At 46.6% G+C, this 27,528-nt stretch overlaps 1 protein-coding gene across 2 annotated transcripts in view; it reads left to right on the forward strand.

Moving 5' to 3' along the window:
* The first annotated feature begins 594 nt into the window (after window positions 1-594).
* Window positions 595-27,528, forward strand: part of ZDHHC15 (zinc finger DHHC-type containing 15) — a 61,061-nt gene continuing 34,127 nt past the window's right edge. For both annotated transcript variants that reach the window (XM_029607657.1, XM_029607658.1), the window contains exons 1-5: window positions 595-1,017; window positions 18,396-18,422; window positions 22,058-22,152; window positions 23,159-23,279; window positions 25,955-26,024. In XM_029607657.1, the coding sequence (XP_029463517.1) occupies window positions 882-1,017; window positions 18,396-18,422; window positions 22,058-22,152; window positions 23,159-23,279; window positions 25,955-26,024 (449 nt within the window). In that variant the 5' untranslated portion in view covers window positions 595-881. The remainder of the gene's footprint in view (window positions 1,018-18,395; window positions 18,423-22,057; window positions 22,153-23,158; window positions 23,280-25,954; window positions 26,025-27,528) is intronic.

Here is a 27,528-nt window from a genome sequence, read left to right on the forward strand (position 1 = left end):
TTCTGCTTTCTGCATGGACAGGAACATGCACTGGACTTTTTCCCTTGAGGATAAGGATCCCCTGGAACTCAAAGCCAGATATTAACAGATTTTTCGCTAATTGCTAACCTCTATATGTGTTTCCACATATATATTTATCTCCATGAATTTATATACACACATACCCATGCAACTCCCCCCCGCCCCCCTCTTTTGGAACTACTGTTCTCTGGTTTGGCCTCTGTTGGAAACAGGCTTGATGGACCCTTGGGCTGACCCAGCATGGCATGTTCTTATGTTCCCGGGGTGGGGCTGTAGTTCGGTCTGCCAGGACTAAAGGAAATATATCAATCACAATAAATGGGGGATGTAACTATATTGTGGCAAAAAATAATTTATCTGGTGCTGTGAATATTGGGTTATAGCCACCGAATTAACTTAGACCACAACCCAGTTAGTGCACCCTGTTAATACGTTTATTCTGCTTGGTACGATAATAGAATTTCTTTATTTTATTATTTGGTTTTGGGTTTTTTTAATTGGTATTTCACGGGCTCGCGATCTCAGTTTAAAAGGGTCCCCGGTCTAATCCCCCGCACACCTCCGCCCGGACGAGCAGCGCCAGAGAGCATCAGACCCCCACCCCCTTCACGCCCCCCACCTCCCCGGGCGGGCGCGCCGGCGCGCGAAGGTCACCGCTAGAGCGCGCCACGAGCCCGTGCTAGGGCTCTGGGAAGCGGAACGTCCCTGCCGTCGAGCGCCGAGCCGCAGCGGCAGCAGGCCAGAGCAGTCGAACCTCGAGCGTTCCCCCCCCGCGCGCCAGACCTTGCGATCGAGCACCGAAAAGAGGAGCACGCTCCGTGCAGGCGTGAGCAGCCGAGTGCCGATGCCGCCGGAGGAGGATGCAGCTGGGCTGGAAGATGGCTGCGTCCAGGGGGCTGCGCTGCTGTCAGCGCGTCTTCTCCTGGATTCCCGTCCTCATCATCACCTTTATCGTGCTCTGGTCCTACTACGCCTACGTCTTCGAGCTCTGCCTAGGTAAGCGAGCTCCAGGTGGGCCCCGGGCATTCCTCTCTCGGGGTACGAGGAAGTGGCGGGCACCTGCCCTCCTGGGAGGCAGAGACTCGGGGGTCTCCTCCCCAGAGACTGCAAAAGAGACACTCAGTGACCGAGAGCAAGGGACCCTGAGGGGACAGGGGAGAGAAAGCCTGGTGAAGTGGTGTGGCTGCCTTGTTAGATCTCTTGAATACTTGGCAATAAAAGTTAACGAATACAAACTTCAAAAACTATAAAAGGCGATACCTTTTTTTTATTGAGCTGACTTAATTCATTGCTTGACTAGCCTTTGGGAGCCAGCCCCCTTCCTCGGGTCAGAATAGCATGAGCAAAAGATATTTACCAGGAAATATAAATTAATCATAAAAGGCATAAGGGGAAGGGGAAGGGGAAGGGGGGGGGGGGTGGTGGGTTTGATGAAAAGGTGGCAGGCAGTAGAATTTTTTTATTGCTCATAATGGGTTAAGAAACCCGAGCTTTGTTGATCTTCTTCTTTTTTTTTTTTCAGGGTTTCAAAGTGCTTGATCATTTTAACTTCAAAAGTCTTAGCTTCCTGGAATGTTTTACATTCTTATTTAATTATCCTGATCGCAGGGTGACTGATGCAATGATCTGGTTCAGAAAAGTGTTCCTCCCACAGAGATGTCTCACAAGTGATAGAGAAAGAGACTAAAAGAGACAGTCTATAAAAGAGAGCATAAGAAATACAAAGAAATCTGAGAGTGAGTTACACCCATAGATTATGAAAAAAAGAGACACATTAAGAGAAACACTAATGAAAGAGAGCATAAGAGGTATTGAGAGATATAGTCTGTGGCAGAGAGAGAGACATGCAGCAGCAAAGAGATACAGAGACTGAAAGAGAAACAGCTAGAGATGTCCAACAGGGGCACTGACACCGAGAGAAAACCAGAAACAGATTAGGTGTATAATGGGGATTCCTGGGATAAAGTTACTTTTAACTCAGTAGAGTGCCAGAATTGAATTGACTGTGCCATGATAGATTAAGTGAGGGCCCCAGGCCCAGATTTAGGAATAAGCAAGATAAGAGTACCAGATTATGAAGGCATTTTCCATCAGAATTGTACAGCATTGTAAATTGTTATTATTGATCTTATCCCATGGTTATTATTGTACATATCCTATGGTTTATTTTTGTTTCCATAATAAGGTTATTCACCGCCTGTATCTCTCAATGGCATTGTTCCTATCTGTTCTCTCTCTTATTCTTTATTTTCCCACTGCTACCACTATCTCCTCACTTCTAGCCTGCACCTCTATCCCCTTTTCCCTGTTCATTGTATTTTTCCATTCTTTTTTAGTTATTTGTAAACTGGCGTGATGTTCCCACGAATGTCAGTATATAGAAGTTTATAAATAAATAAATCCAGGCCAAAGAGGAGCTTCTGCTTGCTTTAAGGCAGTGTGCCAGCACAGTTTCAAAGGGGCATCACCTTGGTACTCTGCCTATGAGTGCCAAAATCTTAAATACAGTCCTGGAGGGCCCTGTGCACTAAGCATTTTACCCATAGACACAAAATGGGAAAATTATATATAAAGGGGGCAGTTTCCAAACTGTTTGCATTCCAACAAAATGGATTTTATACCACTTTTCAAAGCAAAGGTATTCATGTCTAAGTTATAAAGTCAGTAGCTTGTGATTAAGGATCTGTGTGTGAAGATTCTTGAGGGGATAGCTTTTGGCCATTCAGTCTTGAGTTCTACAGTTAAAGACAATCTGATTCTGCAGAGCAAAACAGAGTGTAGTCTTTGGGACATACCCAGCAGTTGGATTTACAGGATATCCATAATGTATGCAAATCTATCTCATACATATTCAATGTGGATATCCTGAAAATCTAACTGGCTGGGTGTGTCCTGAGGTCTGCATTGAGAACCACTGGTTGAGAGAATGTTGATCAATTTCTCTTAAGTTTCTGTGGTTTTTACACCAAATCTAAGTAGGCAATATTTTCCTGATATATTAAAAATGGCATTTGAGGCTTTACCACCAGCTCTAGGCTATCTCCAGCCATTGAACAAAAGTCTAAGAGTAAGGGAGTAGTCTCAGAAGCTCAGCTGTGTTTTGAGTAGACTGTGATTCATAGTAGAACAGAGGGGTAAGCAGCTCCTGTCTTGGAGTGCCACAGACAGGTCAGGTTTTAGGGATATCCACAATAAAAATGTGTGAGGTATTTCTGCATGCACTGCCTCCTTTTGTTTGCAAATCTATCTCATGCATATTCCTTGTGGATATCCTGAAAGCCAAACCTGTTTGTGGCACTTCAGGATTTGAGTTGTCTACCCTGGTAGTACAAGGATCACAAGACGAGAAGATTTCTAAAGTTACCTTGATAGTAGCCAATAAAGGGATTTTCATAGTCTCCGGAGCTTGGTCAAAGGTAGACTGGATGGGTCAGTGAGTCCTCATCTGCCTATGCGATGCTTCTGAGAGTGAATTCCTTATCGTTATAAAGGGATTCACTTTCCTAAACTACTTGGCGGTGGTTTTCTTTTCTTTTTTTTTTAATTTCTGTTACTTTCAGGGATTTTTATTTTTCTGAGTTTGAGGTTATCTGTTGTTTGGTTGGAATTCACCGGGGATTCATCATTTGGCTTTCAGGCTCCTTCGGGACATGCAACCTTTTGATATTCGCTCTATATCCGATTACTTAAAGTTTAGAAAAGCTGTGAAGTCGTGGTTCTTCAATAAGGCATTTGACAATTTCTAATTTGATGTCTGTGTTTTGAGTACATTGTCTTAAGTTATGATGAGTTTTTGTATTTGTATTTATTTTTATTAGAAATTATGATTGCTTTTTATTGTACTGCTGCTTGGGTAACATGTTTTATCAAGTGGGATATTAAGTTTTAATACATGAAATTACATTCCAACTTCAGCTCAATCATTGACCTGGTGCACACTTCGGGAGTGTTTTGGAGGGTTCACAGACATCCAGAAGAATTAGTTTGCTATCAAAACAGAGCCTCAGAATTTCATACCCTAACAAAAAAAATCATTGCTGTACCCGGGAGCTGTCCTAGGGCATAGCTGTGGTATACTGTACCTATGGAATGGCAGTGCATTTCCTTGTTGTATTCATATCAACAATGAATAATGTTTTGTTCAAAAGAGGAGTTTGTCAGCAGTTTAAATATAGTTTGTATTATGTGTTTTTATTTTTTCTGTTCTTAAAGGCAGACCATCAGTGTTATAATGCAGTCAGCTTTCCTTACCATTGGTGAAAGTCCGATCATCTCATAGGTGCACCGTATCTGATTTTTACTGTGATCACATGATGTCAAAAGGCAATGAGATACGTGTGGGTTTTCATCCTTTGTACTGTAGAACTTTAGGCAGGAATAACTTACCCAAAAGATTGCAATAGATTGTCTTTCTCACTTCTTTCTGTTACAGTTAAAAGTTAACTAGGTTGTAATTCTGCAAGAAGCTTTGACAGGGGAAGAGCGGATTTTCTGTTTACATTTCTTTCTTTATTAACTGCCTGTCAACAGTTCTAGGTGGTTTCCAATAAAACATCCATAATATCCCTTACAAACAAAATAAGCCAGTTAATAAAAACAATACACTTTAATGTAAATTATTAAATGTGCATATCATTATACAGTAGGCAGACCACCCGTTTCTTTCAAGGTACAGTAAAATTCAACAACTATCATAATTACACTGTGTGCCCTTACCCTTCTTTTCATAACAGATGTCAAATGAATCCTAAACTTTAGCAGCCCAATCTCAGCTTTCCAACATCCTGGCAAATTATTCCAAAGCATTGGTCCTTGTACATAGAAGAGTCTCTCTCTTGGCTTGTCCAGTTCAATTAAACTAAATGATGGAGCATTTAATAGCATTTGACAGCCAGATTTCAAAGCCCCTTGATGGTTGCTACAGTAAGGCTGAATTGAAACTAATTGGAGCCAACCTATTTATACCTCCAAAGACCAACATTATTACTTTAAATTTAATTCTCCAAACCATGAGCAACCAGTGGTACTTTATCAAAAAAGGAGCAATATGTTGATGTATTGGAATTCCTGCCACAGCTCGCGCTGCGGAATTTTGTACACATTGCAAGGCCTGCGTTGTATTCTGAGGCAAGCCAGCATATCAAAGAATGAATGACTGTTTTCAAGTCATTTTCATTTAAAAAAAAAAAAAAAAAAAAAAAAAAAGGGCGTTAATGTCGTAGCATTTGCAACAAAATATGATGCTCGTACTACTTGTTTTATTTATGAACGAAATGAAAGCTTAGTATCTAAGTCAACGCCCAAGTTCCACACTTCCTGAGAAATCTCAGTTCTCATATTATTATCAGTTGTCATGTGTTTTGGCATCTCAGCCCAAGGAAATCTAGACAAAGTATCTCAGTTTTGGCCATGTTGATGACTAATCTATTTCTGCATAACCGTGATTGTAAACATGAAAGATATTGTGAAACCTCTCCCAAGGCGTTTGAATAGGACCCTCTGATTGGCGCATAAACTTGGAATATCGTCTACATAGACTTGGCAATCCACATGCAATTCAGCATGAGCATTTACATAGCCTGCCTTGAGCTGGCCACTTAAGTCTGCTTTTAGTACCTCTTGATTTCCATGGCTCACCAGCCTCCACTTTACTTAACCCCCCCCCAGTCACTCTGCAAACTTCACCTTGCCTTACAAATACCTAACCCCTCAACATTTATTTGATTTGATTTATTCTGCTTTTTGGCACTTCAGAGTGGATTACATTCAGGTGCTGTAGGTATTTCCCTATCCCCAGGGGACTCATTGAGTTTGTACCTGAGGCAGTGGAGGGTAAAGTGACTTGCACAAGGTCACAAGGAGCGCCGGTGGGATTTGAACCCTGGCTTCCACCTGTCATGGTGTAAAGGCCCACTCAGTGTCTCGAGACATTCAAAGTGTTGTCCGGGTTGGCTGAAAGAAGTCCTATTTCTAGCATTGTAGTTCATGGGATCCCTTGCGTTCCACTGTTTTGCCTCAAATTCTCACCCCTTGTGGTTTAGGTTCTCTCCAGTGCAGTGTGAATAGCTTCAGCATGCCGAAATATAAGGAGCTGATGAATTAGATCTTTCCTGTGATAAAGGCAAGATACTAATCTCCCCTCTAGACAGGGCATAAAATAACAGGGTCCCTAGTGCTGTGTTAAAACTGTAGTTCAGAGTAGCAGAAATACACCATAGGTATGTTGACAGACCCTTTATAGAGCATTTTTCTCTCTTGTTACTGATGGAAATCTTATGTTGTACTCTTGAATAGTTATTATTTGGTGTGGGAATTTAAGGGAACATCAAAGCATTTTTGTGATATCTGTAACATGAGGGTAACGGAAAGCAACTGCTGATGATGCAAATTGATTGGTGTTAGTTATGTATCCCCAAGTATGTGTTAATGAGTGTTTAGTGTTATAAAAACATGTTAAAATCCCTTTGGATTTTTAACAAGTGAATGCAGAGCAAAGTAACCGAAAAGCCATACAGATATCTGATTTCTGCCGACTGTAGAAACCCTTTAAAGGAACTCTGTGTTGAATGCTTCTTATGGGCCTTTGATTTTCAGCTGCTCTCTGTTGTAAGAACCCGTTTATCTTAAAAGCAGTGGTACTTGTTCTTCAGAATTGCTGTAGTTTTTACAAAAAGTTTCCATGTTGATAAGATGGGATTTGTCTAATTTCTAATTGGGGTGATTTTTTTTGTTTTTTTCCCCTCAGGCACACACACTATATCATTGGTAGCCATCCATCCCTCTATCTTTCCCCGCATATGGAAATCACTGCTTTTCTGACCCTCGGAAGGCCGAGTAGGTTATATCTAGAGGAAATAGCTTCTCTCTTTTTGACATTAATAAAGAGTATTGGGAGATCTTTGAAAAGCCAAGTAATGGAATCAGATCATGCAATATTATTTAGAAGACGCCTTTATTAAAAGGTGCACCATATCTTTCTAGGAAAACAAGAGCACTTGAAAATATGAATCTAAATACTTTCCATGGGCTAGGGTGTGAAAGTAGAGATTCTTCCACAGCTTGGAGCTGACTTGCCTAAAAATAAAAAAACTAAGATTAGGAACGGCCAAACCTCCACCCACAACTGAGAAAAACACCCCAGGAGGTCTGTGCTTCCAGATATGGCTGAAAACCTTAGCTTGACGTCCTTCAGCTTCTTAATTGGTGTAACGGTTTTAAGAGCCTGAAACAAAATAAGCCAATGTTGGCAGAATCTCCATTTCCACAGCTGCACAGGGCCCTGGCCAAGTGGTTGTATTTTGCTGTGAGTCTCTTGCACTTGAAATAGCTATCTTATTTGCCTTTACTCCTGAATGCGTCAACTAGCTGTTTGCTCATTTTAAACAGAAATTTCTATCTGAACACACGGATTTCCCTGAAACCTGACACCTTCCATATACCTCAGATTTCTTCACCATTTATGGGAAGCGGGACGTGACGTGACGTAGACATGTTTGGAGTATGTTATGAAATGACTTCCAGTTCACACCTTCTGTAAGATATCGATCATACGTGGCCAATGAATCCGACTGAATGCTTTTTCAGCATCTGGTTGCCAGCAACCTTGCTTGTCTATTACCTGCTTGTGCAGTCCAAACAGGGTTAATGACTTTCTGGATATCTGCCGCGTGTTTGCCCAGATTCACGCCTTGCGTGGTTGAGCAGATTATGTACTGCAGTAACCCCTGCTAAACCTGGCTCTAGGACGTTTTTTGAGCAGTTTAATATCCAAATTAAATAGTGAGATTGGTCGCAGCAATCCACAGGTGGGGAAAGATCGAGGTCCTCTAATAGGGAATTTTAATAGTTTCAGTGTAGAATCCACTAATTCTTCCCAAAGGTTTTAGACACTCGTTTTGTCAGAGCCCAGAAGAGAAGTTAGAATTGGATAGGGATATAACGAAGTCCATGCTTCCTTGTGCTATCAGAAATGTGAAGTTTAGGCACCAGACTGGACAGATCATCAGAGAGATGTTACAGATTCAAGCCATTCATATCAAGCCCAGCTTCCTGTCTCCAACAGTGGCCAGCCTGGATCACTTGGAAAGAAATCCATTCTGTTATTTATTCCCAGAAGTTTACATGGCTAATAGTTGCTCTTTTTTAAACCCAGCTATGCTACTAGTCTTGCCCACATCTTCCAGCAGTCAATTTCACAGCTGAATCGTGCGTTCGCTGAAGAAATACTGTCTCCAGTTTGTTAGTTTCATGGAGTGTTTGAAAGGGAAAATACCCGTTCCACACCACTCCCGATTTTATAAACTTCTAGCATATCCCTCGATCATCTCTTCCCCGGGCTTAGCCTTTCTTCATAAGGGAGCTCCTACGTCCACTTTATCATTTTGTTACCCATCTCTGTAGTTTTTTATAGGTTTTTTTTGATACGGGGCGACCAGAACTGCACATAGTGCACTATGGATTGATACAGAGGAATTATGATATTCTCAGTTTTATTCTCTTTTCCTTTCCAAATAAGTGTTAAGTATTGTTTTCCTTTTTGATTGGCACTGCACTCTAAGCTGAGGATGTCCCTCTGCTGTCCATAGTGACTCCAATGTCCTTTTCTGGAGTGGTGACTCTAATTGTGGATCCTGGCATTAAGAATATTTGTGCTCATCGTTATGTGCTTCAGTTTGCACTTTTCCGCCTTCAGTTTCATCTGTCATGTAGATGCCCAGTTTTTCAGTCTCACAAAGTCTCTCTGCAATTCTTCCAGTTTGGATTCCTGAGACACAACATTAGCAACACCCTGCTCCTCAGAGAAAACTCCATTTCCCACTACCCTTTGTCTCCCACTCAGCCAGTTTCTAACCCAGTCGGTCACTCTAGGATTCATACCAAGGGCGCACAATTTATTTATAAGTCTTCTGGGTGGAGCCGTATCAAAGATCTTGCTGAAGTCCAAGTACAATACGTCATGGTCTTCCACTCTTTCAATGGTCACCCTATATATAAACACAATCAATACTTGGTTATCCCATAACCGTCTTAAATTAAATCCTTGAAAAACAGAAATTGTCTATGTGACATCTATTGTGAATCCCTCGAATGGCCCTCCGTCTCATCTTTTACTAAACGACATTCCCATTCCTATCTTAAGTCATGCACGTTGTCTAGGAGTATTGATAAACTCAGATCTTTCTCCAACACAACGCATCTCTGCTATAGTTAAAAAGTCATTTTTCAAATTACACATGTTAAAGCGCCTCCGTCCTCTGCTTTTTTTATCAAGACTTCCGTACAGTTCCTCAATCCCTTATTTTCTCTGGACTTGACTACTGCAGTGCACTCTATTTGGGTTTACCCGATTCAGCCATCTGCCTCTCGTATGTTATCTGGTACTCCAATGAAATACCACAAATCTCCAATACTCTACTCTCTACATTGGCTCCCCATCAAATTCAGAATCCTATATAAAATGCTGACAATCATTCACTCACTCGTACACAACCCATCTTCAACTTAGCTGGGTTCCAATTTGCGAATCTACAACCCAACAAGACATTTAAGATCCTTACATAAAAAACCTATTAGACGTTCCATCGGTCTGCCTTGCAAGGCTGAACATTACTTGAAAAAGAGCTTTTTCTGTTGCAGGCCCATCTATTTGGAATAACTTACCAAACACCTTTCGTCAAATTTCAGATTCACCGGAATTTAAGAAATCACTAAAAATGTATCTTTTTCAATTGGCTGAGCGCACTGTATTGCATCAGTCCCTTAAATAGGAGCCATATCCGCCCTTTTCCAGTCCTTCAGAACTACTCCCGACTCTAAAGAAGCATTGACAAGGCCACCCAGCGGAGCTGCCAGGACTTCTCTACATTCCCTTAGTGTCCTCGGACGTGTCCCATCCAGCCTTATCTCTTTAGATTGAGTTAGTTCCCCATGAACACACTGTTCTGAAAATCAGTTTGTGTTTGTTTCATGTGGTCCTGCTCCAGGCCCTTCCACAGTGAACACTGAACAGAAGTATTATTTGTTAAGCAATTTTGCTTTCTCTTCATCAGTCTCTACATATTCCTCCCCTTCGAGTCTCACAATGCCAGTTTTGCACTTCCTTCTAACATTAACAGCTTAAATAAAAAAAAGTCTTGTCCCTCTGTTTTCTTCCATTTGAATTTTCGCATTCCTGACTGCTTTCCCAGCTTCTCTTGATGTTTCCACATATTGTCGCCTGTCTTCCTCTTTCTGTGTTCTTTTGCATTTTATGAATGCGAACCTTTTCTCCTTTACCTTTTCAGCTACTTCTTTACAAAACCATAATGGCCTCTCTTTCCTCTTCCCTTTATTTGCATTCTTAATAAAAAGATTAGTTGCCCTTTCAGTTTTGCTCACTGCCCTTCTATTTCCCTTAGATTTTCCCATCCAGCTAACGACTCCTTCAGGTACTCCCCCCATGTTGACAAAGTTAGTTTTCCTGAAGTCTAGGACCCTCGGCCTTAGAATGAGCCCTCATCTCTTGTGTCCCAATGCTGAACCACACCATCCTGTGGTCACTTGTTCCCGATGATCATCCACTACAACATCAGAGATTCTGTCCCTGTTAGTAAGCACCAGCTCCAGTATCGCTCCGTTATCACGTGACAGAACAGTTCTCCTTGCAGGGAATCCAGGATCTCTGTGCTGCTAGATGACACTGCAGCTGGGATGTCCCAGTCAACATCTGGAAGATTAAAATCCCTTAGCAGCAGCACCTCAACTTACTCAGCGATCTTGCCCTATCCTTTTGGCCCCAAGTGAAGTAGAATAATATAAATCTGCCAAATGTGGAAAATATATTCACAGAATATAAATGCAAACAAGCTCACAATCTACCCTCCAGCAAAGGCACATAACAGCCCAGTACATCTATGCCAAGGGTGCATGAATGTTTCAGCCTGAGGGCCTGGTACTGGAGTGCTCTGAATGGAGCTCCTAGGAACTCATGACGACATCCGTTCTGGTCTGATGACATTGTTTCTGCTGCCAAGGGCTGAGAACCACCTCAGCACTGCAGATTGACTAGAAACTTCCCGGGGATTGCGGTTTTCGCGCTCCTGCCCTATGCAGCACCACGTCTCTTCCTCTGCTTCTGCACCCAGAGGTTTGCTGGAAGTATACGGTCGTGGCGCTGTGCACAGATCTGTCTTTGTGTTTACCCAGGGAGGGTAGAACCATAGCACGTGAAGGTAGATAGAGACCCATATGGCCCATGCCCGTCTCTTGCTCAGTCCTTCTGGGCTTGCCCCATGCTTCTTGCATTCTGATACCGTCCGGGACTCGGACACATCCCCAGGGAGGTCTTTCCCTAAGGAAACGTTTCCTGTCCCCCCCTCATTCTATGACGCCTCCTTCCTTTCCGTTGAAAGAGGCCCATTTCATGTGCATTTATTCCTCGAAGGTGTTTAAATGTCCCCTTTCCCTCCAGCCTAGACATATTTAGATTTTGAAATCTGCCTCCCTGTGTTTTACGATGAAGACCATTGACCATTTTAGTTGCTGCGCACTGGACCAACCCTTCGGTTTATATCCTTTTCAAGCTGCGGTCTCCAGATTTGTACATCGTACTCCAACGGAGATCTCACCTTATACACAGGCACTATCACTTCTTTTTTTTTTCCATGCTGGCGTTTCCTCTTCTTATCTACCTAAGCATTCTGTCTTTTTTTTTTTTGTTGACACCTTACCTACCTGTTTGACTATCTTGAGATTATCAAACATGATTGCCCCCAGATCCTGCTCCTCTTTTGTGCACAGAAATTCATCCCCATCCTGTATTGTTCCCCTGGGTTTTGGCAATCCTAATGCATGACCCTGCATTATTTAGCAATAAAACCCTAGACCATCTGTTTTATTTATTTTTCTTATATTCTGCCTTTCAGCCACTTCAAAGCAGATTAGTATCCGGCATTTTCCTGTCCCCAGAGGGCTCACAGTCTGACAGGCCAATTCGGGCGCGTTTTCAAGGCCAAACTTGCGAAAACTAATGGCGCTCATCACATGCAAATGCAGGTTGATGAGCCTATTAGTTAGTCGCCCGGGATACTGAAAGTAAAATGTGAGGCCAAGCCGCACATTTTGCTCTCAGAAATTAACGCCCGCCCAAAGGCTGGCAGGCATTAATCATAGACAGCACCGGGAAAGTGTACAGAAAAGCAGGAAAAAAATGCTTTTCTGTACACCCTCGGTTGTCAGACCCGCTGACAGCCGCCGCTTCCGCTAATAAGGAGGTGCTAGGGGCACACTAGTATCCCTAGCGCTGGCCCTAATTTAAATAAAGAATCGCTCACCCAGGAGGGGGGTGCCTAGGCGCGCGTCGGGAGAGCGGGCGCTCAACACGGAGCGCCCGCTCTCCCGCACTTTTATATCGAAACGGCCTGCGTGTTTGCACCCGAGGCAATGGAAGGTGACATGACTTGCCCGAGGTCACAAGAAGTGACTGTAAGATTTGACCCCTGGCTTCCCTGGTTCGTAGCCCGCTGCTCTATCCACCAGACCGTGCCTCAGGCTTCATCATGTTTTCCACACCTTCCAGACTGCCTGTCCTGTTGCAGATCTTGGTATCATCCACAAAAAAAAAAAAGCAAAGCTTTCCTTTATAGGCCTTCTGCAGTATCGCTTACAAAATGGTTAAAGAGAACCAGATCGAGGACTGATCCCTGTGGCACGAGACTGGGCACCCACCTTTCCTTGGTGGGAACTCTGTTTGCCACTACTTTTTGTCACCTCCCACACAGTCAGTGAGTCACTTTAGGGCCACACCCAGGGCGCTCGGTATACTTATAAATTACCCTCATGAAAACCGTGTCATAGGCCTTCCTACCATCCCAAGTCCAATACATCTCTCCCAGATCTAACAGTCTGTTCCCCCCGGTCCAACGAGATCTACTTCTGGTAAAGCCATACTGCCTCCAATCCTGTAATTCTCCAAGCCATTTCTGTGGGTAATCCCCTGCTTTATCCTTTGCAAATTGTCTGATTGTAACGTCGCCTGCCTGACATGCGGATAAACTTCTGTTCCTGTGTCATATGTGCACATATGTTTATCTGAGAAGAGAGGCGGCGTTGCTGGGGCTGGCAGAGTTCTTAAATTTTCAAAGGAAACTGTAAATGTAACATACTAGCAGAGCAATTTCAAAAGCCCATTCACCCACGTTCCTTTGAAAATAACCTCCCATGTGTGTAAATTTTCTCAAAAAATGTCCATGCGCACTATAGCAGAAGTTATGTATGTTTGCTGTTACAGGATTATCCCTGTAATTATGTACACATCATTCTGCACATGTGGCTACAGTTTCTGCAAAGCTAGTTGGAGCACTAAGGGCAGGTAATTTTTACCTTCTGTGATGTGGGTTGGGCTGAGTGTGTGACTCGTGTAATTACTGCACTCACACCCAGGATGCACTGAGGCACAAAGGGAGTGCCTTTTAGAAGTACTTATTGCATTTGCAGCTCATTTCACGCTGTAACAAAACTCCCTTTTAAAAGTATCCTTGGTGCTAGCTAAACATGTTCTTTTAACCAGTTTGATTCTTTGTAGAAGGAGTATGTTGATACTTGACATACCTGGGATCTTTCCAGATTTGGCCCAGAGACTCCAGAATTCTGAGGAAATTCCCGGGTCTCCAGCCAACATCCAAACACTCTACCTCCTTCTTGCCCATGCAGCTCGGGAAAAAAAGATGGCAGAGATGCGCAGGCAGGAAGGAGGTAGAGTGTTTGTGCGGAAAAGAAAGAGGAGCAGAGTCTGTCCCTGTAGTCAAAAGTGTCCCTGTAGCAGGGCTGGTGCCAATTCCATCTTGTGATGGCCTGAGAAGATCAGGGCTGCCGTAGCCCATCTTGTGGCAGCCCAAGAAGAGGGGGCTTGGCAGCAGAACCGCTGTGGATCTCAGCCCATGGCAGCTCAAGAAGAGGAGGTTCAGAGTGAGGGGAAGGCTGAGGCCCTTTTAAAGTGTGTGCCTGTGTGAGAGAGAGAGACAGCATATGAAAGTGAGAGTGTGTGTGTGTGAGATCATATGAAAGTGAGAGCCTGTGTGTGTGTGTGAGAGCATATGAAAGTGAGAGCCTGTGTGTGTGTGTGAGAGCATATGAAAGTGAGAGCCTGTGTGTGTGTGAGAGCATATGAAAGTGAGAGCGTGTGTGTGTGTGTGAGAGCATATGAAAGTGAGAGCCTGTGTGTGTGTGTGTGAGAGCATATGAAAGTGAGAGCCTGTGTGTGTGTGTGTGAGAGCATATGAAAGTGAGAGCCTGTGTGTGTGTGTGTGAGAGCATATGAAAGTGAGAGCCTGTGTGTGTGTGTGTGTGTGTGAGAGCATATGAAAGTGAGAGCCTGTATGTTTGTGTGTGAGAGAGCATATGAAAGTGAGACCCTGTGTGTGTGTGTGTGAGAGCATATGAAAGTGAGACCCTGTGTGTGTGTGTGTGTGAGAGCATATGAAAGTGAGAGCCTGTGTGTGTGTGTGTGAGAGCATATGAAAGTGAGAGCCTGTGTGTGTGTGAGAGCATATGAAAGTGAGAGCGTGTGTGTGTGTGTGAGAGCATATGAAAGTGAGAGCCTGTGTGTGTGTGTGTGAGAGCATATGAAAGTGAGAGCCTGTGTGTGTGTGTGTGAGAGCATATGAAAGTGAGACCCTGTGTGTGAGAGAGAGAGAGCATATGAAAGTGAGAGCCTGTGTGTGTGTGTGTGTGTGAGAGAGCATATGAAAGTGAGAGCCTGTGTGTGTGTGTGTGAGAGCATATGAAAGTGAGAGCCTGTGTGTGTGTGAGAGCATATGAAAGTGAGACCCTGTGTGTGTGTGTGTGTGAGAGCATATGAAAGTGAGAGCCTGTGTGTGTGAGAGAGCATATGAAAGTGAGAGCCTGTGTGTGTGTGAGAGAGCATATGAAAGTGAGAGCCTGTGTGTGTGTGTGTGTGAGAGAGCATATGAAAGTGAGAGCCTGTGTGTGTGTGTGTGTGAGAGAGCATATGAAAGTGAGAGCCTGTGTGTGTGTGTGTGTGTGAGAGAGCATATGAAAGTGAGAGCCTGTGTGTGTGTGTGTGAGAGAGCATATGAAAGTGAGAGCCTGTGTGTGTGTGTGAGATTGCATATGAAAGTGAGAGCCTGTGTGTGTGTGTGAGATTGCATATGAAAGTGAGAGCCTGTGTGTGTGTGTGAGATTGCATATGAAAGTGAGAGTGTGTGTGTGTGTGTGTGAGCATATGAAAGTGAGAGCGTGTGTGTGTGTGTGTGAGCATATGAAAGTGAGAGCCTGTGTGTGTGTGAGAGCATATGAAAGTGAGAGCCTGTGTGTGTGTGTGTGAGAGCATATGAAAGTGAGAGCCTGTGAGTGTGTGTGTGAGAGCATATGAAAGTGAGAGCCTGTGAGCGTGTGTGAGAGCATATGAAAGTGAGAGCCTGTGAGCGTGTGTGAGAGCATATGAAAGTGAGAGCCTGTGTGTGTGAGAGAGCATATGAAAGTGAGACCCTGTGTGTGTGTGAGAGAGCATATGAAAGTGAGAGCCTGTGTGTGTGTGAGAGAGCATATGAAAGTGAGAGCCTGTGTGTGTGTGTGTGAGAGAGAGCATATGAAAGTGAGAGCCTGTGTGTGTGTGTGAGAGCATATGAAAGTGAGAGCCTGTGTGTGTGTGTGTGAGAGAGAGGATATGAAAGTGAGAGCCTGTGTGTGTGTGTGTGTGAGAGAGCAAATGAAAGTGTGTGTGTGAGAGAGAGAGAAAATGTGTGTGTGTATGTGAGAGAGCATATGAAAGTGAGAGCCTGTGTGTGTGTGCGAGAGACACAATCCAGCATGAGAGCCTGTATGTGTGTTTGAGAAAAGGGAAGAAGACATATGGAGAGAGAAAAAATAGAAAATAGAGACCCTGAAAAAAGAATTGGGAAAAAACCGAAAAGGGGGAAAAACAGGTTGGGACCAACCAATTACAAAAATAAGATCAGTCAACAATAGTAAATAAATAAATAAAAAGTACTTTGAATTTTCACTGATTGGCATATTCTATTTTTGTATTCTGTTCTTTCTTCAGTATTCCGTGGTTCAGAGTGTGATTTCTCAGGCTTTCCATTTTATTTTTGTCTGCATGTTTGTTTCTAATTTGTAGTCCCTTATTCTGTATTAGGTTAGGGTCTGTCTGTGATGCACATGTGCGACAGAGGTGCAATATTTCGGCTAGTGTAGTTTCTCTGTAGGGATTTGTAGCAGTCTGGCTTGTTCTCTTTGCCCAGGGTGGGTGTAATGTTTGCCTTGCTGCCTTTTCACAGATAAGGCTGCTGCTGTTTGATTCATGAGAGTTAGTGCAGTTACGAAATGGTATAGCAATGTTCTTGGAGTCTCTTTCAGTTTTTTTTTGTTTTGTTTTTTTGCAGAAATTTGTGTTACTTCATAAAGGGGCAGATTTTCAAAGGGTTACGCGCGTAACTCCCGAAAAGCTGCCCCTTCCAACCCCTGCGCGAGCCGAGCCTATCTTGCATAGATTCGGCGGTGCGCGCAAGCCCCGGGACATGCATAAATCCCGGGGCTTTCCTGGGGGGGGGGGCGTGTCACAGCTGGCATGTCATCGGGGGGGTGTTCCGGGGGCGTGGACACGGCCTTCGGACCGGCCCCCGGACCGGAACATGGCGCGCCAGTGCGCGCAAGTTACGCCTGCCTCAGGCAGGCATAACTTTTGAAATAAAGGTGGGGGGGGGAATTAGTTAGGGCTGGGGGGGCAGGTTAGTTAGGGGAAGGAAAGGGAAGGTGGGGGGCACCGGAAAGAAAGTTCCCTCCGAGGCCACTCCGATTTCGGAGCGGCCTTGGAGGGAATGGAGGCAAGCTGCGCGACTCGGCGCGCGCAGGCTGCCTATTTTGCGCAGCCTTGTGCACGCCGACCCCGGATTTTAAGATACGCGCAGCTACGCACGTATATTTTAAAATCCGGCGTACTTTTTGTTTGCGACGGTTGCGTGAACAAAAGTACGCGTGCGAGTACGTTTTTAAAATCTGCCCCAAAGTGTTTGGTTTGCCATTACTGAGATGAGTGTGTGTGGAAGAGAGGAAATTGAGGTTGCATGTACGTGAGAGTCTGGGTGTGAATGAGTGTGTGTGGAAGAGAGGAAATTGAGGTTGCATGTACGTGAGAGTCTGGGTGTATGTGAGAGTGAACATGCGAGTGTGTGTGGGAGAAGGTTTGTACGCATGTGCCACTGGTCTGCGGTGACTGGAAATCAGACGTTTCCATGTGTGATGCTTGAATAAGTCTCTTATTCCTTTGCCAGCACTCTTTACAGAAAAAGAGATGTTTCCCACTGGGTGAATCCGATTTTCCTTTGTGCTACCTGGGCGCTCGTCCTAGACCAGCCATGAAGGGAGAGTTTTTGGAGAGCAGTGGTGGTGCTAAGTTTCCATAGAATCTGCATTATCTGATATGACAAATCATTTTATGTTATACAAGTTGGGTTTTTTTGTATTTAGATAATGTATTTTGTTTTTGGCTTTCTTTCGATCCTTTCTCTATTACCACTTTTGTCTCTTTTTTTTTTCTTCTCATTATGCATCTTCTCCTGCACATCTGTTCTCCTGTTTTCCATTCCTCCCCTCTTGCAGTTTTTTTTTTTTCTCCATCCAGTCTCATCTATGTCTTTCCATTCCTGCCCTACCCTTCTCCCACCTTGTTCCCCCCAGTCTCTCCTTTCTCTCTGTACTCTCAGGGGACTGCGAGCCGGTGCCTGCTCACAGTCCTTGCAGTGGCCATTCCCCCTCTTTCCCGTTGGGGCAGAGTCAGTCTGGCGCGGTGCATTCAGGACCTCCTGCTGACCACGATGCCATGATCCTGACCGCTGGCCCTCCTGCAGCTCCAGCCTGCATTATTCAGTGCCGGGCTGTATGTAGTGAGCCTGCTGGGAAAGGGTGGGAAAAAAATGAATTATCCAGGCACGCAGAACCAAAGGAAGGGAAAAATCTTTGGAAGTTAGCATTTTTAAAGACTGTCAGTAAAAATGGGAGGTGGAGCTGTGAATATGAAGCAGGGCCTATCTTTATGTACATGTGCGTGTGGATTTGCTGCTGAATCATAAAACATTGCTCCAGAGGTTCCTAATCACTGCCGTAGAGTCTGCCCCCCTTTCTCACCACCCCAAGCCGCTGCAGTCTCTACCCCTCAGCTGCCACCCCCCATGGGCCTTGTTTCTAGTTCTGCTTTATTTGCAGAACTCAGAAATACACGAGGGCGCTGCGGCTGAAACCCACGGTGCCCTTGGCCTGCTCTGGCTGATCTGTTGCCGGTCGGGTGGCCCTCTGAGAGCTGTAGCTTGCCTGGATGCATTGCTTTGGCCCTTCTGAAAGTCACTGGGTAAAAACACATTTCTCTCCTTCTTTTGCAGTGACCTTGACCAACCCTGTGGAGAAAGGTAAGCAACTCTGTGCACTTCTCTGTCGCTTTCTTTTCAGATCTCTGGGAAATCGGTGTCCCAGGCTGTATGAGGCCGTGCATGAGCCGGCGTGGAACTGGGCCTGGCAGGATCCAAGGCAGGTTTGGCTGGCAGGGCTTGCCACACAATAAAAATGTTGGAAGGAACGTCATTTTTTCAGTCGTTTAAATGTCACCATTGCACATAACAACTAAGAAGTCTGTTGTCTGGGGGAATTAGAGACTTAAACTGTGAGCCTCCTTTTATCTGTGTGCACCCGCATTGTGAGGTGAAATTAGACTTAACGTTATTCTTGTTCTTTCTTTGAAGCTCTCTCGAATAGGCTCAGGCAGGAAAGCAATCTAAGTACCCCAAATCTGTATGAACCTTTTATGGGAGCTGCCACGAATAGATTTATTTAATGGGGCGGTGTTTCCTAACTGGGGGGGTTTGGGGAGATAAGGCCAACATTTCAGGCTAATTTTCAAGGAGGAGATTTCGGGTCTGTGGCAGGAGCTCCGGCTATCCTGCTTCCCAAAGCCAGTGAAGCAGCATGGCAGGAAACCGCTTCCCGCGCGTGTGCGAGAGAGAGAGCGAGCCCCGTGAACTACCTCCGTCTGGGCAGACATCTTTGCTCACAAATGTCTTCCATTGCACTCTGTGTGCCAAATTCCCCCCTCCCCCGACCGCATTTCTGGCAACGCTACTCCTAGGGAAACCTTCTTGGGAGCCCAGCTGCAGCTTCCTGTTTGCTCCGTTCGTTCTGCAGCCGTCCCGTGCCCCCTGCACGTTTTTATGCTTTATTTCCTCCCGGGTACGCTGCTGCGCATCGTTGGCGCTTTGTTAGATAAAAGTGATGTGGTTGGGCCGCCCCGGTGGGCAGCCTCCCAGGGCTAGGGCAAGGGATGCTACGGAGGCAGGTGCACAGCCCCTGGGAGGGGGGGGGGGGGGGCGGGGAATCCCAGCTATCACTCAACAGCGACACCTGGTGGCCAGACTTCGGGGGCCACGTTCCCGAGCCGCGCTCCGCGGACCCTTGGCCTAAGGAAAGTCGCTGCAGTGGCGGAAGAAGGTATAAAAACAGTGGGAGCTGCAAATGAAGGCTCGTGGTCCTGTAGCCCAATGGAGGCCGGTTCTGACTGAGCCCAAAAGGAGCAGGAGAGAACTGCCGGGCCAAAAGAAGAAATAGATAACGACCACATGTGAGGCGGTGCTGCTGCTGCTGCTTATCGCGTGGCGTCCGTTAAGAGGAAACGTGTGGGTGCGGCGTTCCTCTGTGATCGCCGCTCCTCAGGCCTGTAATTTTGGGGGTCTGTTTATCGTACGGGAGGCAAAGCGACGCCCTTCACTGAAGAACTGCTTTGCTGTGAAACCTCAGCTCTGGACTGAAGGAAAGCTGCGCGCGGCAGTGCGCGTGGCTGCTCCCTCCGCGGGCCGGGAGCCCCGCCTCACAAGAGCGCAGGCTTATCCTGCCTGGCGTTTGTTTTCATGGTCCTCGCCCGGTTTGGCACCGGATACGTTTAAACACAGCCACCTGTGGCCCACCCGCAGGGCAGCGTCCCAGCCGTTCGCCCACGGAAAGAGCTCGGCCTGCAGGTTACCCTCCCTCGGGAGGGGGTCCACAGCGCACATTTCGGAATAACGTTCCTGGAGGTGCCCTTAAAAGGCAAGTTTGAAAGCCTGCGCAGACCTTGGCCCAGAGGAGACCCTTTGAAACAGAGCAGAGAGCAGAAGGTAAGGAGCTGTTGCCTTCCTCTCTAGTTCTTTGCCCTGCTGAGTAACGGGCATTTAAATTCCCTTATTCAAAGCACCGCTCCCACCACGAAAAGCCACCGCCACCACTGTTGTGTTTCAGTAATTACATTCTGAATGCTTTGATGTAAATCTTTCCATCTTTGATTTTATTCAGTGGTGGTGGTGGTGGGGGCTTTCTGGGGAGTGGAAGGCCCCAGCATAAAAGATGTTTCCTATCTGTGGCTCTCCCTCGGGCGGCAGAGGCTCCTAGGCACGCATTGGGGACGTGGCTTCGGGGGGGGGGGAGTGGTTGGGACACTCACGTGGGCAGTTCTGGTGGTGCTGGGACTCCCAGGCAGGTCCCAGTCTAAGTGGCTGCAGGGTTGAGGAGGAGCTCGCCGGCAGGCTCCGGCTTCAGTGGCTGCGGGGGGGGTGGCTTCCAGGAAGGCAGACTGGATAATTGCCCAAGCTGCCCCACAGGTAAGGACCCCACTGCCTGTGCTTAATCCGACCTCCAGACGCCCTCCCGGCACACTTGGTAATAATTCAGACAGCAGCCATTGTCTGAAACATCCGGCCACCTCCTTCGTATTGATGATCTGCCTGTAAGCGTGGCTGCTTGGTGCGGGTTACCCTGGCCGGACCTCTCCTCTCTGCACGTTGGCTTGCATTTTCCCCTGTTTGACTCTTGGGAGGTCTGGAGGCAATTCTCAGGCCCACCTCCTTCATTTCTTCTGCTTGTTAGCATCTCGCACGTTTAATAGTAACACTCCCTGATGGAGTTTTAGGGCATTTTATGCAAAAAAAAGAAACCCAGGGCTTCTGTTTTTGCTTTTGTCTGTCCTTCCATCCTTTCTTTGACTCTGATGTCGCAGGCATCGTGCTGGAGGAGAAACCCAGGCCCTGCCTGCTGAAGGGAAAGGAGCAGCAGCCTTGGCTTTGTGAGCAGCGCTGGCAGGAGGGGAAGGGGGGGAGGAGAGATGACGAGGTGGGGGGAAGAGTGTGGCACTCCTCACATATACATACATGCGCACACGCTCCTTCCCAGCAACACACATTCCAACGCACTCCTCTATACCCAGTCACACGCTCAACCTACCACTGCAGAGCAACCGAAAGACAGACACACACACACGCGCGCACACACACACACACACACACACACGCAGAGCATGGAGTCAGAAAACACACTTCGATGTTGCCATGCAATTCTAGACTCTGGCAACAGATTCACTATCAAGCTGTGGACTCTGTTGCCAGAGGAGATGATCAAGGCGATTAACATAGCGGGGGTTTAAAAGAGGCTTGGACGAGTCCCACGACACATTATTACTGAGCTAGACTAAAGAAAGCTCTCCCTGGGAGTGAGTAACAGGGATTAGATCTACTTTAGAGGATCCGCCAGGGGCTTCTGGCCTGGTTTTGGCCTCTGTTGGAAACAGGATGCTGGGCTTGATGGACCTTAATCTGACCCAGCATGGCAATTTCTTATCTTCTTACTGCTCGATCGGATCAGTGCTGGTGCCTGCCCTGCTGATGTAGATAAGATAATGGCCCTCTCGGGATACCATCCCAGAGAGATTTCGGCATGTTGCATCTTCTTCAGGAAGGTAGATCACCATCTCCTGCCGGGGGGAAAGCAGGTGGCGTAGCAGCTGTCAGAAGAGTGTATAGGAATGAGGCACAGGGGACAGCTCCTGACGCTCTCTCTAGGCCCTCCCTGGCCACAGGCAGCAGAAGTCCATATTATAGATCACACTGGGTGCTCTTCAGTAGGGTGAGCAAGCTCCGAGCTGCCTTCCTGAAGCCCACCGGTGTCCTTAAAGGTTTTATGCTTCAGATTTGGGGGTCAGGAAGGGCACACAATGACCTAATAATCTTTTATTTTTCTATTTTCTTAGTTGCCTACCTCTTAGTATTCCATGTGGTGTTTGTGCTTTTCTCCTGGACGTATTGGAAGTCCATTTTTACACCCCCAAGTCAGCCAAACAAAAAGGTAAGAGGAAAAGCAGGGGCATTTGTAAAGAGAGGTGCATGAGAGGAGCGGGCGGGAGAGGGCTGGAGAGAAGAGCGGGGAGAGTGCTGGAGCGGGAGGGGAAGTGTCGGAGAGTAAAGTAATAGCGTTGTTTTCCCTGGGACCTGTAGACTGGGCGGTTTTAGCTGTCGCCCAGTGCCTTATTTTCGTGGGCTAGTGGCAATAGTTCAGCCTTGTCGATTTTTGCCATTTCTAAGAGCTGAGATCATGCGTTCTAAGTGAGAGGTTTCATGGCAAATCCAGATATCTGCAGATATATATATATGTGCATCTACTGTCCTGGCAGGACAGAGCCTGCTGCTTCTAGTGAGTGCGTCTCTTGTCTGACTCGGAGCCCAATGTGCATTAAAGATGCTGAGCTTCAGAAGTCTGTGCATGCAGGGCCTATCTGGAATAGCCAAGCATATTCCCAGGAGTGCGTGAGACACTAATTCTGAGAACTCGGCACAAATCTGGAGCGAGTTAGAGTTGGGTTCCCTGGCCCCTGCTTCTGCCTGTTTTCAGTATTTGGAGATCTTCGGTAGGGAATAACTTACAAAGCAGGGGGTATGATTTGTGAGATGGGGACAAGGACGCAGAGGGGTTTGAGAGGCAGCGGACATTCAGGATTTGAACTTGCATCCCAGGAGTCGTCGTCTGGTGCCTAATTCCGGATGATCCCTGTGAAGTTACTAGTGTAGCCCTGCTGAATGCCGTTGTGAATGTCATTTAGCTGCATTAAATTGTGATCCCTGGGGATCACTTCCCTCCAAGTTGCTCCAGGTTTTCTTTGTTTTTGTTTGCTCTTCTGTACTGCTGTGGCAGGACAGATGCCCCTACACAGCCCAGTTTTTCCTTCCTATAAAAGGAGGACATCTCTAATGTCCTCCTTTCATAGGAAGGACATTAGAGATGTCCTTCCTATAAAAGGAGGACTGCACGGCGTACATTTGCCTTCGCTGATGGTAACAGCGTCCTCTCCTTGCAGTTCCTGCTGTCCTACGCAGACAAGGAGCAGTATGAAAATGAAGAGCGACCAGAGGTACAGAAGCAGATCCTGGCCGACGTCGCAAAGAGGTTGCCCGTGTACACAAGGACAGGAACCGGAGGTCAGTCTCGCTGCAGATCTGAGCTCCCAACGAGCATTTATCTTATTTCAGCATTTATACAGCGGTTTTAAACTATACGTACCGGTAATTTAATGAAATGTAATTGTTTTGATTTATATTCCGCCTTTCATGACTGGTCAGCCACTTCAAAGCAGGTTACATTCAGGTACCGCGAGTACGGCTTACAGTCTGATTTACTAAGGCTTTTCTCTCGTTCTGTGTCTGTGGGGAAAAACGCTCAGCAAACGAGGCCCTAACTTTGTAACTGAGGCAATGGAGGGTGAAGTGACCTGCCCAAGGTCACAAGGAGCGGCAGTGGGATTTGAACCCTAGTTCACAGCTTAACGCTTTAACCACTGGGCTGCTCCTCCACTCCAGCAAGGCAAAACGATCTTACAGTCTAAGTGGGAGACAGTGACAGGGGGACACGGACGCTGCTCCTCCACTCCAGCGAGGCAAAACGATCTTACAGTCTAAGTGGGAGACAGTGACAGGGGGACACGGACGCTGCTCCTCCACTCCAGCGAGGCAAAACGATCTTACAATCTAAGTGGGAGACAGTGACAGGGGGACACGGACGCTGCTCCTCCACTCCAGCGAGGCAAAACGATCTTACAGTCTAAGTGGGAGACAGTGACAGGGGGACACGGACGCTGCTCCTCCACTCCAGCGAGGCAAAACGATCTTACAATCTAAGTGGGAGACAGTGACAGGGGGACACGGACGCTGCTCCTCCACTCCAGCGAGGCAAAACGATCTTACAATCTAAGTGGGAGATGGTGACAGGGGACAAGGACGCTGCTCCTCCACTCCAGCGAGGCAAAACGATCTTACGATCTAAGTGGGAGATGGTGACAGGGGACAAGGACGCTGCTCCTCCACTCCAGCGAGGCAAAACGATCTTACAATCTAAGTGGGAGACGGTGACATGGGGACAAGGACACTGCTCCTCCACTCCAGCGAGGCAAAACGATCTTACAATCTAAGTGGGAGATGGTGACAGGGGACAAGGACGCTGCTCCTCCACTCCAGCAAGGCAAAACGATCTTACAATCTAAGTGGGAGACGGTGACATGGGGACAAGGACACTGCTCCTCCACTCCAGCGAGGCAAAATGATCTTACAGTCTAAGTGGGAGACGGTGACAGGGGGCAAGGACGCTGCTCCTCCACTCCAGCGAGGCAAAACGATCTTACAATCTAAGTGGGAGATGGTGACAGGGGACAAGGACGCTGCTCCTCCACTCCAGCGAGGCAAAACGATCTTACAGTCTAAGCGGGAGACGGGGACAAGGACCCTGCTCCTCCACTCCAGCGAGGCAAAACGATCTTACAGTCTAAGCGGGAGACGGGGACAAGGACACTGCTCCTCCACTCCAGCGAGGCAAAACGATCTTACAATCTAAGTGGGAGACAGTGACAGGGGGCAAGGACGCTGCTCCTCCACTCCAGCGAGGCAAAACGATCTTACAGTCTAAGTGGGAGACAGTGACAGGGGGACACGGACGCTGCTCCTCCACTCCAGCAAGGCAAAATGATCTTTCAATCTAAGTGGGAGACAGTGACATGGGGACAAGGACGCTGCTCCTCCACTCCAGCGAGGCAAAACGATCTTACAGTCTAAGCGGGAGACGGGGACAAGGACGCTGCTCCTCCACTCCAGCGAGGCAAAACGATCTTACAGTCTAAGCGGGAGACGGGGACAAGGACACTGCTCCTCCACTCCAGCGAGGCAAAACGATCTTACAATCTAAGTGGGAGACGGTGACAGGGGGCAAGGACGCTGCTCCTCCACTCCAGCGAGGCAAAACGATCTTACAGTCTAAGTGGGAGACGGTGACACGGGGACAAGGACGCTGCTCCTCCACTCCAGCGAGGCAAAATGATCTTTCAATCTAAGTGGGAGACAGTGACATGGGGACAAGGACGCTGCTCCTCCACGCTGGTAGGGATGTCAAAAGCCACTTGCTTGGACTGATCTGTGGTATTCCAGGAACGAAAATTAGCTGGTAAGAACCAATTTTCCTTCGGCCGCTGATTTTGTACATTTTATTTTCCCTATTGAGTAACCTCCTAACCTTCCATGGAAGAATTCTGCAGATTTGAGCAGTGGCCTCGGTGTCCTGTCAGGTATGCGAGATCACAGAGTAATTGCAGGGCACTAGTAGCATTATGAAAGTGTTGTATTTTTCCTGTTGCAACTCCCTTTGAGCTCTCTTTGTGAAGCAGCATGAAATAAATGCTGATGAAATGGATCTTTGTTGGATGTATGTTCTCATTGTTGCTTGGGGCCAACATGCAGATGCTTGTGAGAGAAAGAGGGGGAGATGTCTTGAGCTCCTGTTGAAATGCACTGAAGGAGGAGAACACCATGAAATAAATTTTCAAAAAGGATTTATGCACATAAACGGGCTTTTGAAAATTGCTACAATATATGCCACTTTTACGGGCATAACTGCTTTGAAAATTCACGTTTGGCCAGCAGCTCTGTATCTGTTACCACTTGCTATCTATGTTCTGAAACGTCTCTAAAAGGAGCTTGAAGGTGTAATATCGGTGCTCGAATGGAAAGCATGCTTAAGTCTAGTTCCCAGGGTTAGCAGTGCGCCCTGTGCAAAGGCAGTCACTTGGCAGCTCTTGCTTCCCTCACTGACCTGTTCTGCTTTGCTATTTCAGCAATCCGGTTCTGCGACAGGTGCCAGGTCATCAAGCCGGATCGCTGCCACCACTGCTCAGTCTGTGGCATGTAAGTTACCGGAGCGGGCTTCTTTTGGGGGTGACGGGTTGCGCTCAGCCCCGGTGCAGGTTACCTAGGTGACAGCATCCTTCAGTCCGGCTTTATGGTACACAGCAGGGGGGGCAGAGAATACCCCCAAGAATAGTCAGACGGGAGGTAGGGACATTTTGTCCAGAGACGAGAACATATTAGAAGAATCTAAGTTTTAGCTGTTTTCTTTGAATTTACTTTGAACTTTTTTTTTTAATCATCACTATTATTATACAGAGGGTTTAGTAAATTACGTTTTACTGGAAAACAATGTAAAAAAAATTCAGGGAAGCCTGGGAGAAGCACAGAGGATCTTTAGTGTTTGGGGAATCAAGGGTAAAGCCAGAGATCATGTGGGAGCTGCAATATTGCAGTAGGAAGAGGGAATAGACAGACAAGGTGGGCCTGTAATCATTGTCTGCTGTCACGGTTTGTTTCTGGGTGGCCAAATGTCCTGAGAATATTTAAATCGAGGCAGAAAACTGGGGAGAATGTCACGCGAGAGAGTGTGATTTTACTCCTGGTTTATCATAGAGCTCATCTACATTGCAGTCAGGCCGATGCAATAAACGGGTGCTCATGACTGAGTGCCCACTCTCCGGGGTGCCCAATTTAACATTTAAATCCGCTGCCTCGGTAAAAGGAGGCGGTAGGGGAAACGGTGCACCCCTTGGTGCCACTTCAGCAGCAGGAGAGGTGGCTGTCAGCGGGTTAGGAAAACCCACGCTCAGTTTTACGAGTGCCCTTTTCCCTAACCTGTGCACCGGCTCGGGTTAGGAAACTGGACGCTTGTTAATTGAGCATCTCCCTTTTCCTAACCTAACATTTTTTTTTTTAAAGGTTCTCCACCTTTTTGTTCCTCTGACTTAATATTGCCATGATTTTAAGTCAGAGGAAGTACAGAAAAGCAGTATTTTCTGCTTTTCTGTACACTTTCTGAGCGTAAAAATGTGTGGGTTGGGAGCCTTATTTTTTATTTTTTTGGTATGGGGAGCATAGCTAATAGCCTCATCAGCATGCGTTGAGTGCTATTAGTTGTGGACGCGCGTCCAACCACGGGGTAAGCAGTGCACTCGGCTGAGCTCTCTGTATTGCATCGGCCTGAGTGTATCCAGCTAGAGCCCTTGTGAAATGCAGCCTGGGGATAAAGCTTCCATTGTATGCAAACTTGGGAACTGCGGCAGAATAAACTGAGTTTGAAACTGGGAAAAAAAATAAGGTGGCTCAGGAAATTGGAAGAAAATGCATGTATTGTTCTCTCCTTTTTTTTGTTTCCTGTGCTCCTTTGTGTATGTTGCATGCGTTCATCTTCCCTTCCCTGGATCACCTGCTTGTGTTGCATGGCCTTTGGTGCAGGGACCTCCCACCTCCTGTGTGCAGCGTGCAATCTGTTTATGTTTAGCTCCCTGAACCTATGGATCACCGAAGAGTGGTGGCATTCTATAAATAACTGTGAATTTGCTTTTTTTTTTTCTCCTTTTAC

This window comes from Rhinatrema bivittatum, chromosome 6, assembly GCF_901001135.1.
Source record: "Rhinatrema bivittatum chromosome 6, aRhiBiv1.1, whole genome shotgun sequence".
In the NCBI taxonomy this organism is placed as follows: domain Eukaryota; kingdom Metazoa; phylum Chordata; class Amphibia; order Gymnophiona; family Rhinatrematidae; genus Rhinatrema; species Rhinatrema bivittatum.